Source organism: Chamaea fasciata, unplaced genomic scaffold (assembly GCF_029207755.1).
Source record: "Chamaea fasciata isolate MVZ Bird 193981 ecotype frontalis unplaced genomic scaffold, bChaFas1.0.hap1 SCAF_6, whole genome shotgun sequence".
NCBI lineage: Eukaryota > Metazoa > Chordata > Aves > Passeriformes > Sylviidae > Chamaea > Chamaea fasciata.
The window spans coordinates 4,973,837-4,992,465 of NW_027094091.1; the positions used below are offsets into that span (position 1 = coordinate 4,973,837).

General features: G+C 36.0%; 1 protein-coding gene across 1 annotated transcript in view; it reads left to right on the top strand.

The window, feature by feature from the left end:
- POLN (DNA polymerase nu) overlaps window positions 1-18,629 on the top strand; it is an 87,398-nt gene that overhangs the window by 31,325 nt on the left and 37,444 nt on the right. Inside the window, exons 15-17 of the mRNA XM_066184921.1 lie at window positions 3,709-3,766; window positions 5,245-5,322; window positions 5,745-5,859. Of these exons, the coding sequence (XP_066041018.1) occupies window positions 3,709-3,766; window positions 5,245-5,322; window positions 5,745-5,859 (251 nt within the window). The remainder of the gene's footprint in view (window positions 1-3,708; window positions 3,767-5,244; window positions 5,323-5,744; window positions 5,860-18,629) is intronic.

Genomic DNA, 18,629 nt, shown 5'->3' on the forward strand with positions numbered 1-18,629 from the left:
ACTTCTCTGTGCAGCCTGTTCCAGTGTTTGACCACTGTCACAGCAGAAAAGTTTTCATAGATTCAAATGGAATTTCCTGTAATGGTTTCTTATTGTCACCTCTTGTCCTGTCATTGGGCATCGGTGAGAAGAACCTGGCTCCATCTAGTGTATGTGCTCCAGTCAGGCGTCCTGAGCAGAGGACAAGGATCAGTCTCTTGGCCTGCTGATGATGCTTTTCCTGATGCAGCCCAGGGTGCTGTTGGCCTTCCTGAGTGCAAAGGCTCATTGCTGGCTCTTGTTCAGCTTGTTCTTCACCATGATCCATAGGTCATTTTCTGAGGAGCTGCTTTCCAGACTGTGAACTCTGTGGGACCCTGACAGCCCATTTCTCCAGGTGCCTGAGGCCCCTCTGAATCATTCATCTGTCATGTCAAGCACTTCTCAGGGTTTTAGATTGCCTGCCATCTTGCTGAGGCTGCATCAGTCCTGTTATCCAGGTCATAGATGGAGCTGTTGGGCCTTATTTGCCCCTGGGCTGCTCCAGTAGTGACGGACCTCCAGCTGGTCTTTGTGCCATTCACCAAAGCCCTTTGGATCTGCAGTTCAGCTGGGTTTCAGTCCACCTCACTGTCCACTTATCTAACTTGTACTTCATCAGCTTCTCTGAGGCTTTTATGAGTGAGTGTTTTGAAAGCCTTGCTAGAGTCAAGGTAAACAACATCTGCCGCTCTCCCTGCATCCACAGAGCTGGTTACTGCATTGCACAAGGCTGTCTGTCATTGGTTAAACATGATTTCCCCATTCTAAATCCATGGTGACTACCCCAGATCATCTACTTGACTTTAATATGTTTGCAGATGTTTTCTAGGATTATTTGTGCCATCATCTTCCTGGGAACTGAGGAGAAGCTCATTGGTCTGTAGTTTTCTTCATCTTCCTTCTTGTCCTTGTGGAAGGTAGGAGTGACAGTTGCTTTCTTCAGAAATCTCCCCTGATCATCACAACCTTTCAGACACAGTGAAGCTGGGGTTTTGGCTTCATCTATCCTTCAATCAGTTGGAACCTCTGGAAGTTAATTTTGTATTACGATATTGTTTTTATATGTTTTTAAATTTTTTAAAATAATGCTAGGATTTTCTTGTTAATCATCTACTAGAATAGCTTAACCTTGTTTTTTTTTTTTTACCCTCACTCAGAAACAATGAAGAGAAGTGTTATAATAGTTAACTTCCACAACCAGCTTTTCCACCACACTGTTTCAAGCACTCCTGCCTGTCTGTTGAAGCGTGATTTTTCGGAGAGGGCAATTTTGTTTCTCCATAACTTCTAACAGGATGTGGTTACCCTTTGCTGACAATAAGGGATAACATTCACATCTCAGATTGGATCAGTGAAGGTTTTACAGAAATACTTGAAATGTACACATAAAAGCAAAAATACAGGCTGTATTATGTAGCCTAAGGTGATGATAATCATGTGCCCAAGCCATATTAGTTTTCCACATCTGATACCGTAAAACAGTCACCTGACTCAAGCAGAGGAAAACCTGATATTTGGAAGACTCTTGTGAGATTGTTTCCTTATTTCTCTATTCCTTTAAATATCTATAGTAAATTTATCTCCTCAAATTTGATGATCTAAATCATAGAATACATCACCTCCAGGGCAACCTTAGGACAACTTGTCAGTATGTGTCTTGTACAAATAGGTTGAACTATCCACTGGAGATTCCTGTCTTTGCTGGCTGTAGAGGGATTCTACACAGCTTGTTTGAACCAACAACTTGCCTAAAATTAATTAATCTAAAATTACATGAGAGGGATGTGCTAAAGTATTCCAATAACTTAAAGATGAGCATTACAACTTTCATGTTTCTTGAGTTACCTCTTTCCTGAAAATGTAGTAAAATTATGAGTTGTTAACTAATTTACAAGTGAAAAGACATTTTGCACTTGTAGTTACTTGCTAGTGTTTTCCAGAATTATTAATAGCACTTTTAAAATTTCGTTGAAAGTAGACTTTGTACATATGCTCTCAGTGAAAACAAGATAGCAATGTAGTGGTTGATTTTTACAATGTTAATAGATTCTGAAATACTTCTTTTTAAAATTCTTTTTGTTCAGGATTTTGAAGCTAATGAGACAAGGAAAAATATCAGTGAGAATAACTATAAACAATTTTATCCTGTGCTGGAAATTACTCGACTAAGTACATGGCACAATACCAGAGCAGAGTGGAATGAAAAGCCCTTCTACATCCTCTGTTAGAATGTTTCTATAAGTCAGAATTAAAATGGTTTTTTAATGTGTGTAAAATTAGGCTCCCACATTCATTCATGCCCAGGTACATAATAAAGGACTAAATTTTCTGAATTTCTGAGGACCTACTAGATTTCATGCATGTTTTTCATACAAATGAGCACTAGTTCTCCCCAGCTTGTTATTGGTGGAAATCAATAGTTGCCAATAGGACTGTTAGTTTTGTATACAGATTACATAGCCACCTGCTTCAAAAAATGATTTTTGAATAGGCATTACCATAAGCTACAACTGTGTTTTTAAATGTTTCTAGAACCTAAAGAATAAAATATTCCAGTTGGCAAGTGTTTCTTCTGGGTATTGATGTACTGAGAACGTGTTGCTAGTTTTTACCCATGCTGTGAAAATATTCTGTGTGTTATGTGGTAGTTTCCTATCTCTCTCTGTAGGCTGCTGTGGCAGGTCTTCAACTTTAATGAATTTAATTGTACATCTTTAAGGGTGGTACTAAGACTAGGAATGGTGCTCTTGTGGTTTGGGGGTTTTGTTCTTTTGCTTCTGCTTTAAATTTCAGTGGCTTTTGCTGTCTGATTACATCCCTCCCTCTTAAGTTTAAAATAACAGTTTTTGAGTTGAAAATTGCATAGAAAATGATCATTCTGATTTGGAAATTACATAGCACTATTCCCACTCTCTGAACTTCCAGTATTACATAATATTAGTATGTTCATCTAATTCCTGAACCACTTGCAAATTTATTACATGGAATGACAAAATCAGATCTTGATACACATTCTCTCATCATATCTTGCTTTTCTAGATGAAGAGGCATAATGACACAAAATAACAGAAAGAAGTTATGTGCACGTTTGATGCTTTCCTGGAGGTGTATGAACCCAGATCTTGAAAAAAAAAAATCTGCTGCTGATCCTAGTCCTGCATGTTGGTTGATAAAATTAGCTCTAGTTTTTTTACCTGGACTAATGTGCCGTAGACAATAAAGTGTTCCTTTTTTATCATGCATTTCAAAAAAGTAGGAATATATACTAGAATAAATCCAAGAGGCTGAAGAATATTCAGTTCCTTTAGCCTGTAGGCAAGATTCACATGTATTGTTTTCTCAGAAGTAATGCACTATATCTAAAAGACACTGGTTAAAATAAGATGAAAGTTACTTTTATTGGATTACTAATTATCTTCTATGGTGCATCCAGAGATTATGCTTTGGAAAGGCCGCAAGTGAGTAATTGTTCTTAGTAGCTTCCAATTTTCATGGAAGAGCAAATATTCAAAAGTGTCTGCAGATGCAGAGTGTGAAGATTCCTTTGGAAGGCAAAATGATTAATCTTTCTTATTATGTGGGAGAAACTTGTTGGCACTAGTATCACTAATGCTGGTAATAAACTGTTCCTAAAGATATTTTCATAAACTTCCACTTACTAAGCATTTTTCTTCTTCCTGTTTGTAGAACATTCAAGGTATCTCTAAACATCCAGTTACAATTAAAAAGAAGCAGTACATAAAAGGTAAACTATGTTTTTATTAAGATGAAAAGGCAGGTTTATCTGATTAGTTAACTGAGTGGTATTATATTTTGAAGTAAACTGATCCATCCAGCATTAATATCAGATGATCGACATTTTGTTATACATTAGCATTTAAACTAATTACTTTTTCTGGTTGTTCCTGAAAAAATACTTGGTGTTTCAGCACTGATTTAAATAGTTACAAGCTTTTAGGGTTTTTATGTTTCCCTCACTTTTTCCAAATGAAATTATGCATATTAAATACCTTAAATATCCTAGGGATGATTTTGTGTGCATTCAGCTCATAAGGCTCTGCCTGAGTCAATGTTTAAGCTGGGTCATTTTAATCATACTCACAACTAAACACCAGTAGTTAGCCAGATGTGTTGTTTTTGATTACAGAAGTGGATTTAAGACAGATGGTTCAGAGAATCAATGTGAAGTCTAGAGAAGCATGAGCCAAATGATAAAGAGAGAAACCCACAGTAACAGACTCAAATATGAGAGAGATTTTGGAACACATATTCTCCTCCTCAAATGCTTGCAGCCACAGCTGGGCAGTACTGCTCAATGTGGTGCTGGGCAAGCTTTGCCTTTTCACAGCTATTCACTCCCTGTGTTGGAAATAATACAGGTCATTAAACAAGAGGCTATGGAAGATAATGTAAAATTTTGACAGTAGTTTTATTTTATCTACATGAGTCATTTTTATAAGAATTATTTAAAAGTTGCTATAAAAAACTGTCAGCAGGGGCAGCATAAACCTGAGGTGCTGGGCATAACTGTAGCACATGAAACTTTCTGGAGATTTTGCTAATGATCTCATGTGCTTCTCAGAAATGTATTTCTGAGTTTTTCCTCTATCAAGAAAAATTTTTTTCTATTCACTTTTATGCTGACCAGATTCTGTTGCCTTTCAAACCACCATCTCTCCCTATGCTATGTCAAGTGATATTCCCTGGATGCATTCAATTTCTAGTTCCTTGTGTTAGTGTTTCATGATATTAGTGGGGATTTCAGTCGTTACAATTTGGATACCTATGACAGCTGTATGTTCTCAATATTATATTCCCCTACTATCTGTAACTCAGAATTTGGTTACTTATACATTGCTGCAGCATGTTCAAAGATACAAAAAATACATTTTTTTTATTTTTATAGACCTTTCCTTATGAATGTATCCTTTATTAAGTGATCTGTGAATTATATTAGTTATTGTATATATTTGATAGCTTGTGTTTAGGGAAGGGTTTGGATTTGAGAAAGGAAGTAAGCAGTACTGCAAGGATGGTGGAGGTGAAGTTGGACATGACTGATATAGCGAAATAATTGTGATGCTGGCAGTTGCTGCTCTGCTAGTTTGCTTACATTGCCATTTCTGTGGTGTTAGCTGTGTATTTGGTATAAAACCTCCTATGGTTTGCAGCACAGTATGTTTGAACTGGTATTTGGGATTTAAATGTATATGTCCTCTGTAGGAAGAGAAGAGGACGTAATAACTATTTCCCCAAGAACATTGTTTGTTTCAAAAAAAGGATGTACGTTTTTAGCAGCAGGTAAGAGAGTGAATTATTGTTCTCATACATATTAATATTCACAGCTCTGTCATGTCTTTTTCCCCTCTCCTTTGGATGACATATTTTACAAGGCTGTCAAATCCCTTAGTAACAATTAGTATTATAATATGATGTGTGTTCCTTATTATACTTTGGAAGTGGATGATGTTTAAGTCTTGTGAGTAGAAACAGAGTTAATAAGATTAATTGACACGTGAAGATAATGAAGGATTGAGACACTTTGTGATCCATAGCTGGAATATAACATCTTCAGGATGAGCTTCTTATAGGCATCTGTCTCTTTTGAGGATGAAGAAGTGATTAAATAGTCCAGGCTTACATTTTAATTTGTGATAGTCTGGTTAAAATGCAGGTATGTTTTTATTTTAGAGCAATAGATGCATTTTAACACTGTTTTCTAGATTTTTCCCATATTGAGTTAAGGATCCTTGCTGACTTATCATCTGAACCAGAGCTTCTGAAACTGTTCCAAGAACCTGAAATCACTGATATCTTTACCACACTGGCTTCTCAGTGGTAAGATTACATGTTACATATTTTTATAGCAATTACACAAAATAGTAAGAATAACCTAAGCTATTGTATTACTGCATAATGATAACGAAAGACAGTATTTTGTTATAATATGTATTGTTCATACTATTTTAACACTGTGAATTCCCTTCTGTCTTTCTGAGCCTGTTCTTCTCTGGTATGGTTAATTACCACATATCAAAATGCTGCAATCCAACTGGCCGGTATGAGCCTTGTGGCTAAAGCTGATGCAATGATATATTGTGAACAGTGGTTGCTGATAACTTTCTCCTTTTATTTTTTTGACCAATTCCTTTTAAAAATCCAGAGCAGCAGTTAGAGAGGTTATCTATTTGAAAAACTGTGGAACAGCTTTTCTCAGTAAAAGTACAAGCATTTTTGTAAATTTGCTTAGATATGCAATAGAAGTATTGGAATCAAATTGCATATATTTAGGAAACAGACTAGAGCTTATGGGATTTCTTTTGAACTAATAGGGTTTAATGCTTCCATATTCTGGAATGACTTGGCCAAAGTGCTACCTCAATAATTTTAAAAAATGTATATTTTTTAATCTCCATATCTAAATAATTATTTACTGATCTCTTCAGTATGCTGATTAAAAGATGAACTATCAAAAAAGGATGGAATATTAGCCACTTACCTGTTGAAAGTATTTTATATTGTTTGTATTGAAGTAATGCCTAAAAATCTTACTTGAGACTGGGATTCCCTTGTGCTCAAAAGTGCATGAGCATTCAATAAGAGACAGGATAGATGTCTTGCGGTTTCAACAGATAGATCAGAAAGAGATTGAATAAAATGCTGTAGCATAAAGCTGTTTAAACAGACTGAAGTTCATGTAAATATTATGTGATTTGCTTATTTTCTTTGTCTCCCCCTCTCTTTTATCTTTTTATCTCCATTTTAGTTGGAAGAACTAGTTGTTAGCTGAAAATAAAAGCAAAAATACCTTTGATTGATTGAGCTCATTTCTCATCCTACAGTTTCTAAATTTTTGCAGGCATAGTCTTCCCAAACATGGTATTTCCTACACACTTCCGTAGTTCACAGAATCTTAGAATGGTTTGGGTTGGAAGGGACCTTAAAAACTATCAGGTTCCAGTCTGCCTTCCATGGGCAGGGACAACTTCTTCTATCCCAGACTGATCCAACCCCATCCAACCTGGCCTTGAACACATCCAGGGCTGGGAAATATTTGTTGATATGCTCTGAAGTTGTACAAAGAAACAAAATGCAGCTCACGTTATAATTATCCTGCTACCAACAACTGAATCTGTGCTCATGGCATGTGCATTCTGGAGGAACAAAACTCAAGACCACAAACATTTCATCAAATATATCTGTGGAAAGATCACCTTTCTTTGAGAGTTTCTTAGATACTTCTCTTGATATTGTAATAAAATCTTAGCTCTAACGTGATATCGCTAGAACCTCATGATGGAGTTAAATCCTTATTTTAGTTTGATGGTTTCTTGGAAATGTATGCATGAAGATGAGTCAAATTTTGTCTCAGCTCTGAGCAGGACTCCAGAAATACCATTCTATTCAGCAATCTCACCGCTCTTGGCAGCCATCAACCTCTTGCAGTTGCTACACGGTAACTTTAAATTTAACAGAATATTACAGGCAAATATTTTTATCAGACAGAATTGTCATGGTGTGTCTACAAAATCATTGCATAATGATTCTGCTGACTCTTCTCTTAAGCTTCAGTAAAGCTAATGGTTGGAAGAAACTTTCTATTGAATCTATTAGATGACTCATGAATCACAGAAACATGAAGGGTGTGTTTAATCTCATCTAACCTTGGACATCTGTCACATACTTGGAGATTCATTTGGCCAACTGCTGATATGCCCTGTGTAATAAGATCAATCGCACAGTAAAAGTGTTGACTTCTCACCATTGAGAACAAAGTAGGTCTGGGGTGACCAGCTTAAATGTAGACATCTGTATTTGTTCTGACAAATTGAATTCCTCCTGTTGGGTCAGTTCCTGCTGAACTCATCTTGCATTTTTGAATGTTGTCCTGAATTTCCTTGGCACCCAAAGAGAAGATATAAAATTACAGGCTTCACAAATGCTTTCTCATTACAGATATTTATTCATCTCTCATAGTCCGCTATTGACAAATAAAATTTTTAGGGCCAAAAATTAGTCAATTGACTTTATTGTAGTTGAGTCTACTTGCTGGTATTAGAATGAGTTATGAGAAGAATAAAATAAACAACAAACCTTTTATCTCTTCTTGGTCATCCAGTTTTCTCTAGGTCTTAATCCTTTAAGATCTGTGCAACTGATACACCAATAGGCATAGCAGATGTTTTGTTCTGTTTGAAGGAATTTCATGTTGTTACTTTCTGTAAATATTTTCGGAAATATTTTGTACAATTGGAAAAACTTTACAAAAAAAGGTTTTTTCTCTAAGAGATCTATAAAGAATGGATTAGTTTCTGAATCTCCCTCTCCAAAGACAAAAAATTAAGTAATGTTAGTATCAGGTGGCATATCAGCTTCTGAATGCATGTCAGCTGGTTTTCTGTATCTAAAAGTCCTTAGACTTAGGAATATTAAATCATAGATTATTAAATCATAGATAGAAAATAATACATTATCGGATAGAAATCTGAGCCACACTCCAGAGTCCAGCCAAGTTTTATATCAGTTTATTCACTCATTTTTTCTAAACTTCATGGCTTCTTCACTGAAACATAACTCCATTCCTTAGCTGCCCTTAAGACTAAAGCCTTCTATCTGAAATTCAACCTTTTTAAAAATGTTCACAGGCTTTTTATAGCATTTGGCAGGAAATACACATGGGTGGGCAGTTTCTGCAAAGATGTGAACTCTATGAGTTTCTGATTAAATTAAGATATCTTATGTATAAATCTTTCCTTTCATAATTTGGTTAGGTACTCTGATCTGTGACTCAGCCTATCTTTGCTGCCTTAGAGATTCATCTGTCTTGGAACCCTGTTGGATCCGTGTTTCTGTTAAACATCGTTGGTATGGAATCTTTACTCTGGTCAGCAGAGCAGGTAGAGATGCCTAAGTGTGTGTCAGCCCAGACTGTCTGTACATGGTAGTTACCCCAGCTAAAACTAGGATGGTAGAGATTTTGATGTTCACTTATATATGCTTAGTGCTTTTCCTCCTGTTCTCTTATGATGATGATCATAAGGTATTACCAAAATTATCTTACAGTGAGTCCTCTGTTATGTCCAACAAAGAAAAAGCCTTAAAGAGAGGTCAGTACCTCCTATTACAACACCAAGAATTCATTACATTAATGACACACTGAACACATAGTTCAGTTTTAGACTTGCCTGAACTTTTAAAAATTAATGGTATAATGGATTCTAGCTACCTGGAAGTTCACCTTGTGCTATGTTGCCTTGATGCCCCATGACAGTCATAATCCTTTTTAATCCAAATCATCATCCCAGTGCTGAAGGTGACGAGAGTTGTCCTGGCAGCTGTCTGACCAGCCAAGAGACCCAACTGCTGTTAGACATCCAAATGACAACAAACCTCAGCATGAACTTTCTCTCACTTCTTTAGCTTTTACAAAATAAATGAAAAATAAGTAATTTTTTTTTAAATGCTGTTGATGTGCATATCTTAAAATCACTTTCAAAAATAGATGCTGAAAAATGAGTTTAGTCTTTGAAGTAAGAATTTCTTTGCAGAATTTCTTAATTCGACGTGTAATGATTACCAAACTGTTCTTTTGTCACCCTTCTCAGTAGGTTGTTGTTCCTCCATCATGGTATACACTCATATTGACCACATTGAGTCAAAAACCAGGACAAGTGTCTTGATTCAGCTAAGCACTTAAACACACCATAGTATGGGGGTTCATCCTATCTGACTTCTGCCTACTTTCCTGCCTGAGTGCTTTTTTGAATTGGGATAGTACTGCTACAGAGTTCCTATGAGTGGAGCATTAATCCATACTTAAAATATTTGGGTAAGCCCTTTCCTTTGCTTCTCTAGAATCTGTGTCAGACAACGGGAGATCCCCAGCAGCCAGTGGCAAATTCAGCTGTATCCAGCAGAGCACAGTGGTGCTGTCCATCAAAGGTCCTGAGGGCAGCCTGGCCATACAAATGCAACTCTATTATTTATGGCTCTGAACAAGCTTAGTCAATTTGAGCTTGAAGATGTTGTCACTGTAATCCAGTACTTGCTACAGATATTCCTAATATCTGCAAATTATATTTGCATTTTATGTTCTCAAGCCTGAAATAGAACACTGATGTGTCTGTCACAAATGGCCTAGCAGATTTATGAGACCATTTTGCCCTTTCCAAATTATAACTATGAACTAAGATGGTAAAACATGTGGACTCTATATCCTCATAAACCAAGAGATTCAGAGGAAAAGACCCTGTAAGTAGATTTGTTGCAAATGGATTGAAGTGAAAGTGTAATGCTCCTATATCCAGAAATTTAGGAAAGGGAATACTCAGGTGGTTTTTAGTCTCTAGGGATAGTACTAGCATATTAAACAAAGAACATTCTCTTGACCATGTTACTTCTCTGAGATTTAATAATATTTCTAGATTGTTTGTATTGATTTACTGTTACATTCTCCTGGTAATTACACCTTTTCTTTAGAAGATATTTGCTATTTGAGAAGGGGCAAAATTAAGAAAGATATTTAGTAAATTGCTTACGGTATGATCTACTTGCGAGCATGAATTTATTGCTACTATAAGCTGTATTTTCAGTTGTGTGAAATCAGAAAGATAATTGTCCCTGTGCACAAACCTTTCCATGCAGTGGTAAATTACCTGGGCATTTTCTGTCATATATTCTGTGTTATAGATTATCTGTAGATTCAGTGTAATGGTACCCAAGTTGGTTTATGCCTCAGAAAAATGCCTTTAGTAGATAGCATTGTTAGGCCGTTGTACTCTGATTCATTTTCAGTATGGAAACCAAAGAGTGTGAATCAGGGAACACACAAAAAGTTTGCCTCTATGCAATGAGTTTTCTTTAAATTCTAAAAGCTGAAAGAATAGGAGAGTAGAGAAATTTAAATAATCTCTATTAAAAATATGTATTACTTACTATGTAGTAGAGGAATGGTTCTAACACTGTTCAATATACAGATATGTTATATATTAAAAGGTATAATAATCTGAATAACCTGATAACTTCTGCCATTCCAATATGAAAATGGGCATTCTCTTTAAAGTATCAGTTTCTAGCTCTGAACTGTAATTTAACCTGTACACATTAACTACTGATGGTGAATTAAAGTAACAAGGTAATTAGTGGATACTCTTTAAGGATGATATTTACTCTGATTATACCAATGAAAGGACGATTTGTGTCAGTTGTGTGCAATGCTTACACTCATGGCAGTGTTTGAAAGAAGGCTGGCGAATTTGATAGTGGTCTAGTTGCTCCTGTTTCACATTGAGATCTGAGTTTTGTAAAATCCAAACCACAAAATACTCCCTTCTCTCTCCTCTGTCATCTATTTCCTCATATTCTTGCTATTAGTGCTTTCTTTTGTGTGGTGATGGAGAACAGCATGAATACCTGTGCTTCTTCCAGGTATTGAATTTACCTTCTACGAAGTACTGGAGATAGTAATTGTTCACCTGTGTGGCTTTCAGAGAGTTAAAAAAAAAAAATGGCTGCAGATAAGAGGTCATATCTCATTATGTCTTTGTAGTCATGGCAGTTTATATCTAAAATAAAGAAGTGTGTAATTATCGTGGAATTCCAAGGGATTTATAAATTCTTTACCACCAATCATTTTGAAAAACATTTTTTTCCATTTTTATAGTGTAGGCTTGTTTGGCTGATATTTTTAGGGTCTTTAGCTTATACTATCCTTGCCACAATCAGAGGTACTTGAACACTTCATTTCCAATAACCTTGGGAACTGCAGACTATTTATAAAATGTTCTGAACATGAAAGTCCATCTCTCCTCAGCTGGTATTTCAGTGGGATCATGGTAATATCTGTTCTGAACTGTTTTGTTAGAGACTGACATGCTAATTTTGGAAATTACTTAAGAAAAAGCCTAGAGAGAAGCCAAGCACAGAACTACTTGGAATTAGCATGTTGAAAGGCGAAAAGGCTTTTTGTTATGTTTTTGTTATGTTTTTGTCTTTTTTTAAAAAAAATAGTTCAACCATTCTTGAATGACAAGATGACAGTGCAGAAAGATTTGGTTTGTTCTTTGCAGAATGTCTTCCTACAGGAAGTGTGGAATTTTATTTCTTTACCACCTGCCAAGCAGGGGACTCACAGAGCTGATTATATCCAGTGATGGCCAGGTGAGCCAAACTGTTGCATACTGTCAGTTGGTCTGGTAGGAACTGTGTCAAAATAGGGACTCTTGTTTTTCCAGCCTCTTGGCAATTCAGGATACTTCCTGACAATAGCTCTGTCTGCTGATAGCCTGCTGAGTTCTGAAGAACACAGGAAATAAGCAGAGGTATTTTGGATATTCCTGAAATTAATCAAAATAAGTCCTCATGGGCTGAATTATACAAAAAGATAACTGGCTGTGTTTGAAAAAGATAAGGTCAAGTATGCACAAATGCTTGGTGGTAGGCTGACTAAATATATACACACCTGCCCATATCCATTTCATACAACTTTGTTTCAAATACATTCTTTGTATTAAATAGATTAAAGATTAATACTCCATAAAATAGTATTTTGTCAGGTTAATTCATATAACTGTATGGTATAGCTGATATGGAATTCAGTTTAGGCTGCCTACTCAAATAGCAAGAGCAAAGGCCAGTTAATCAGGGATAAGATAGATTTCTGAGAAGTGAACGCCACATCTGTAGCTGAACGGTTTTTAAACAGATATGAATATTTGTCCTTCTATATTAATTTTATGAAAATATTGTCAACAAGCTTGAACAGTCATTATTAATCAAGAGATGTCACCTGTGTGTTTGTTAGGTGATTAAGGAATAATTAAATAATCAAGCTTATCCAGGTAGATTTTTGACTAAGGAAACAGGAAGAGCTTTAGCTCTCCTCCTGTCCCCTTTAGCAGAAATACAGTTACAAGATGCAGCCACAGGGTTGCACAGCTCTCTCTCCCCCAAGCAGAGTTCTCTTAGTTTTCTTCTTTTTCTAAATAACGAGCTATACCAGTTTAGGGTTCTTAGAGCCCCATCTTTTGTCTAAAGATTTTTTAGATAATCCAGGCTATTTCATACACTTTTAAGTTTCTAGGACATGTGGTCTCTTGGGTTCATTCATTTCTCCCCTTTTTATGAACTTGATGTCAAATCTGAAATTAATTTGGGTTAATTCATTTCACTTCATCCATTGCAAAATGACAAAATCTTTGGTTTTGGTGTTGCAATGAAGAAGAGACGTTCCATGCCACTGAGCACATGTAAAATGGTGAAACTTTTGCAGTATTAAGACAAGTAAAAATCATGTCTACTCTTCACTGGGTAGTATTTAGGGTTACTTCTAGAATGCTTTGAAGAGAGTGGAGAAAAGTTTTCCTGTGTGTTACATGGCAGCCCCCTTGAGTAAGTGTCACTGAACATCTCTGCTGAAGTGTCTGTTTAGAAGTGTGTGACTGTTTTGTGATCCTTCAGCTCCAAAGTTTGCTTCTGTAACTCAGGCTGTATTGATTCCTGATGTAAATCAGGAGATCCTAAGTGCTGCCTGCTAGGACACTCATTAAAGGTTAATATAACATTTCTTTCATTATCGTTTACTTGGCTGGTTTTATAATCCTGTTACAATTTTTAGTTTATTTCAAGGCTTCTACTTACTCTCCTTTGGTGAAATAGATTCTGAAGAAGCATTTTTTGCAGTAGATATATCATTTCTATTCTGATCAATGTCTAAAATACCTCTCATCTTGTACCTTTATTTAGAGTGATACTAATAAAAAATGTGGAATCAGTAATGTGTTTCTAATACCCAGTTAAGAGAGAGACAATTTCAGTTTGAATGGGAAGGCATGCTCTTTCAAATCAAGTCCCATATTCAGGGACAGGTACTATGGACAGGTACTATTCATTACAAATCTGGTATTTAATAACATGTTTGGTAAAATCTGTGAGTGAGGCTGTGCCACTTGAAGCTCCTGCAGCTGCTGTATGTAGTAAAAGAAGAAGATGTTCAGTTTGCCACCTCAGAATCGGAGTTTTAAAACCTTTTAAGCTCCAAGTTCAACACCTCATGGGTGTTGGTGCGGAGTATTTTAACAGTGTTACTTGTGCAGCAAAGAGATTTCTACATGTTTTGAAACCTCATTTGCAATAGCTGATATTAATGAAATGTAACACTTGTCTTACTCCGCACTCTGACAGTCTTTATGGCAACTGTGAAAGTTTCACCCTGTAGTTTACATTGTCTTGTAGAAGTGCAGCTGTGGCTTTAGTTTAGACTGGCAGATAAAGCAGAGGGAATAAAGTCTTCGGGAGGCATAATGGCTTTTGTTTTTAGAAGCTTTAAATATACCAGGCAGTTAACTAGAAGTTTAAGCCGACAGCTTAATTTTATGTCACACTGGAAGCTTATTATTGCTGCACATTAAATGCTTTCTTAGCCTTCTAGAGTAAATGAAAAATAAAGTTTTATACCACCACAACTAGTACTAACTAGAGAGAAAGCAAGCTCTGAGGAGGCTGGATAGTCCTCCGTTGTTTTGTGGTGTCTGATAACTTTTGGCTTTGCTAATTTCATAAAAAGGTTTTGTTGTGTATGAAACTCTTATCTCCAAACAGTCATGTCCTTCTAGAGTGACTGATAAAATGCTGTTTTATGAGCACACTCCGGAGCTCAGTAAAATATTTCCATTTATTTCATTTAATTCAACTTCAACTCCAGTGTCAAGCTAAATTTTGATGAAATCAAGAATGTCATTGCAATTCCTTCTTCACTTTTACTTTTACCTTTAGTTCAGTGTTCAAATAGAGAAGATTGTAAAAGATGGGATACAAAGTTTCTTATCCCTTTCTGCAGAATTTGTTCCAGACCCTTATATATAGCATGACTGATTTCTTCCTTTTTTGATTGCCCATCCAAGATATTCCAGTCTGTCTCTTACTTTTTTCTGTATCATGTGGATGCAGTTTGGTGTAGTGTGACATCTTTTCTTTTCCCCTGCCTGTTTTTCCTGAGCAAACTATACATTGTTGTAACAATAGGATAGCTCCATGTTTTGCTCAATGTAATATCTGAGGTGGCATTACATCATCTTTTGATTATATGTTAAGAACTCTGCTCTTTTTGCTTCACTTTTCTGGTATTTATCTAAAGGCTGCTCTGAAGGTCCCTCTATTTCTTTATAAGACTTTTGGCAGGTCCAAGATGTGTAATTATTTGATGCTCTGCTGCAGCTGCCTGTGTCATCACTCAAAATGGCTGCTCTTCTGTCTTAACTATTTGAAGCTACTTGAAGAAAAGCTTGAAAAGTATTTGTGATAAGAAAGAACTCCAAGAGCATTAATTTGCATTTGATCCCTATTGTTTTATACAAATGGCCTCTGAGAAATTTTATGCCATCCCAGTTTGCATGGACCCCTTAATCCATTAACATTTATTTGTTCTTTCAGTCATGGTGCCCATCACTGTCGATGCTCACACCGGTGCCTGGCATGGGGAGTTAGTTACCCTGTCTTCTTCTCTTCTGTACTCATAGACCCAGAGACCCTAAAATAAAACTGCCCTCATGACTCAGAAATAAAAAAAGACTATGTATATGTGAGGCCAAAGCCCTTTTTTTTTCCTGTAGGGGTGAAAGAGAGGCAAAGCGAAGGTTGCAGGGCAAGGAATGCTCTTTCAAGAACCTATGTCAATGTCAGGGACTTTGTTTCAACTGACATATGTCCCGAATTGTGCATTTTTACAGAAAAATCTTCTAAGTGGCCTTTTTCTAATGAAGAACACTGAAAATAAGTGCCATCTAATTAATCTCTTCAGTGTCTGATACCTGAAACAGCAATGTACCTGTAAATATCTTAATAAAGATAATGGATCACTTCAGCCCCAAATTAATCTCTCAGCAAATTGTTACTGATGATGGCTATAATTTATGACATAACCTTGTTGCAATTGCTTTTTCTGGTTCCCTGCTACTTTAAAATGTAATAACAGAAAACATTTGACACTCATAGCAAACTGCAAATACATGTCTTTATCTTCTTTAAAACACATGAAACTTAGATACCATGACTTTTAAAAGGAGGTTGAGGACTAATTAAATAAATCTTCATGCAGTGGATTATAGAGGCTACTCAGACAAAATAAATTATTTTATGATTAGCTACTGGAAGAAGTTTTAAAATACTAAAGTGCTTCTGGATTCTTTCAAAAGTGTCTTATAGGGGTTATAAAGATTTTCCTGGTGCTAAATAGATATAAAATAAATTAAACCACAGTTTGGTAGGGTGGCATACCCAAAGGGAAAAGAGACACAATGACAAAAATGTTTTAAGGTTGGCTGTAGTGCATGTGCAGTGGCTACTGGAAGACAGCTCTGCCTCTCCTGATGCCAGGGTGGGGATAAATATACATGTATATATATATATATATTTGTAATACTATGTATTGCCCTTCAGGTAAGGAGGAAGAGGTGTGAGGGATCTGGTGTCCTATGGTGTGAGTCATTTCTTTATATTATTCTGTAACCTTTTATCTCACTTATGCAAACCAAGTCGTGATAAAATTGCAAATACAAGCATTTGACATAACCTCTGAATCAGATATGAGAAGTGTTTAGAAGTGACATAGATAAAAAAAATACAACAAAAACCTGATATATACTTAGGTTACATAAGAAAGATTTATCTTTCTGTTACTCTTGACCTGCTGTTTCCCTTCTGGCAAGATGTTAGTCTGCATTTTAGTCTTTGTAGATGCTTTTGTTCATAGAATCCTACAATGGTTTGTGTTGGAAGGGAGCTTAAAGACTATATAGTTTCAACCCCCTACCATGGGCAGGGGACACTTTGACTAGGCCAGGTTACTCAGAGCCCATCCAGCCTGGCTATGAATATCTACAGGAAAAGAGAGTCCAGAGCTTCTCTGTGGAGAGGTTTCTTTCCTATTTTTGGAAAAGTATCTTGAGTGTATTTCCACTCTTCTGGGCAGTCTAGAAAAATTGCATTTTTCATCCTGCTGTCTCCATGCTCTTATGTGAAAGATAATCTCATAACTTTTTGTTTTGAACTTAATTGTGTAAATGCTTCATAGTTATAGAAAGCATAGAAACCATACATTTTACAATTCTGGATGAAAAAAGATGGGCTGATTGTATGTATCTTATGTCTAGCTCTTGATTGGTACAAGACAAAAGTAGTGATACATTTTAATATGACAGTGTCTTCAGGGAAACTGTTTCCCAACCTCTTCCTTTCTGTATTTTGTAACAGAGATTATCCAGGCAAAAGTAATTCCAAGTTTGCTTCTGCATATTACCTTACAAATGTCTGAGACGAAGTATGCCTGAGTCTTGTCAGCATTTTCCATGAGTCATGGAATAGCAGCTTTCAAAAAAATTGTTTATTCTTGCTCATTGCATTAGCAGTGAGTGAACTGGGTTACAGATAGCCAGTTTTTTCTGTATGTCTTGGATACTCACATACATTGTTATAGATATTCTTCTTGCCTCAGATATAAGATCTGCTAAGCTGAAAAAGTGAACTTTCAGAATTTACCTCCTACATGATCTACCCATTAGTGATGCTGCTGTAAAACTGGGCTTTTCTAATTTTCCTGATTACGTAAATTGTCTGTACCTTTTTCATATCCCAACACAAAGTTCCAGGCACAAACTTACAGAATATAAAACCCTCATCTGCTATTAAACAGCAACAGGTGATTGAAAATTAGATTTATATAGTTCACTGATGAAAATAAAAAAGCTGTAAGAGCTGTCAGATGAACAAATGTGTATTCACTCATACAATCACCCATTTATTGGACACTAATGATGGCATATAAAATGAATTTAATGCCACTCCAGCTCATTTCCCACACCCACAATTCACAGCTTGGACTTGGATTAATTGGCAGATGCAAGAGAGCAGCCAAGAGTTTGTGGCTGTTACGACTGAGCTTAGCTTGGCTGGAGTGTAATGCAGATCAAGGCAACACATGCCTGCCAGATATTGTGTTTGAGGAGTTTGTTCTGCCTTTTCCTGTGCATAAACAGTTGACTTCCGTCACCACACAATATTTCCCAGAAATTCTGGAATGTCTTATCGCATTCTTTTAAGACTGATTTCCTCCCATTTCTACCTGTTCTCAAGGTTTTATTTTGCCGTTGCTCATACATTATGCCCTGTGGCCTCTTTAATATTTTTTTTAATGTGTTTATGTTGTGTGAGCTCATTTCTGTATGCTAAATTTCATGTTAGTTTTTTTTAGTATTCTGTACAGGTAAAAATTAATCCATTGAGATGTCTACTCTGTATTAAATGTATTCTTCCAGTTTACGATTAAACTATGTTGAAATTGCAGAAATGATTGCTGTATTTTTCTTCGGTGTAAAGAAACTTGGTGTTCATTTGTATTAAAGACCTAAGACTTAATCCAGCAGAGACTCTTTGAGATGTCCATTAGACCCCATTAATAAATGAAAATGTATAGTGAATTTTGGAGAAATTACAATAATAATCAAAGTATTTTCTCTGAAAAAGTAATAAATCATATTTATTTTTTTGTTTCATATCTGCATTTTTTTTCGTAATCATGATTTCATGTTATCTTCTTCACTGTTTGCTAGAAAAGT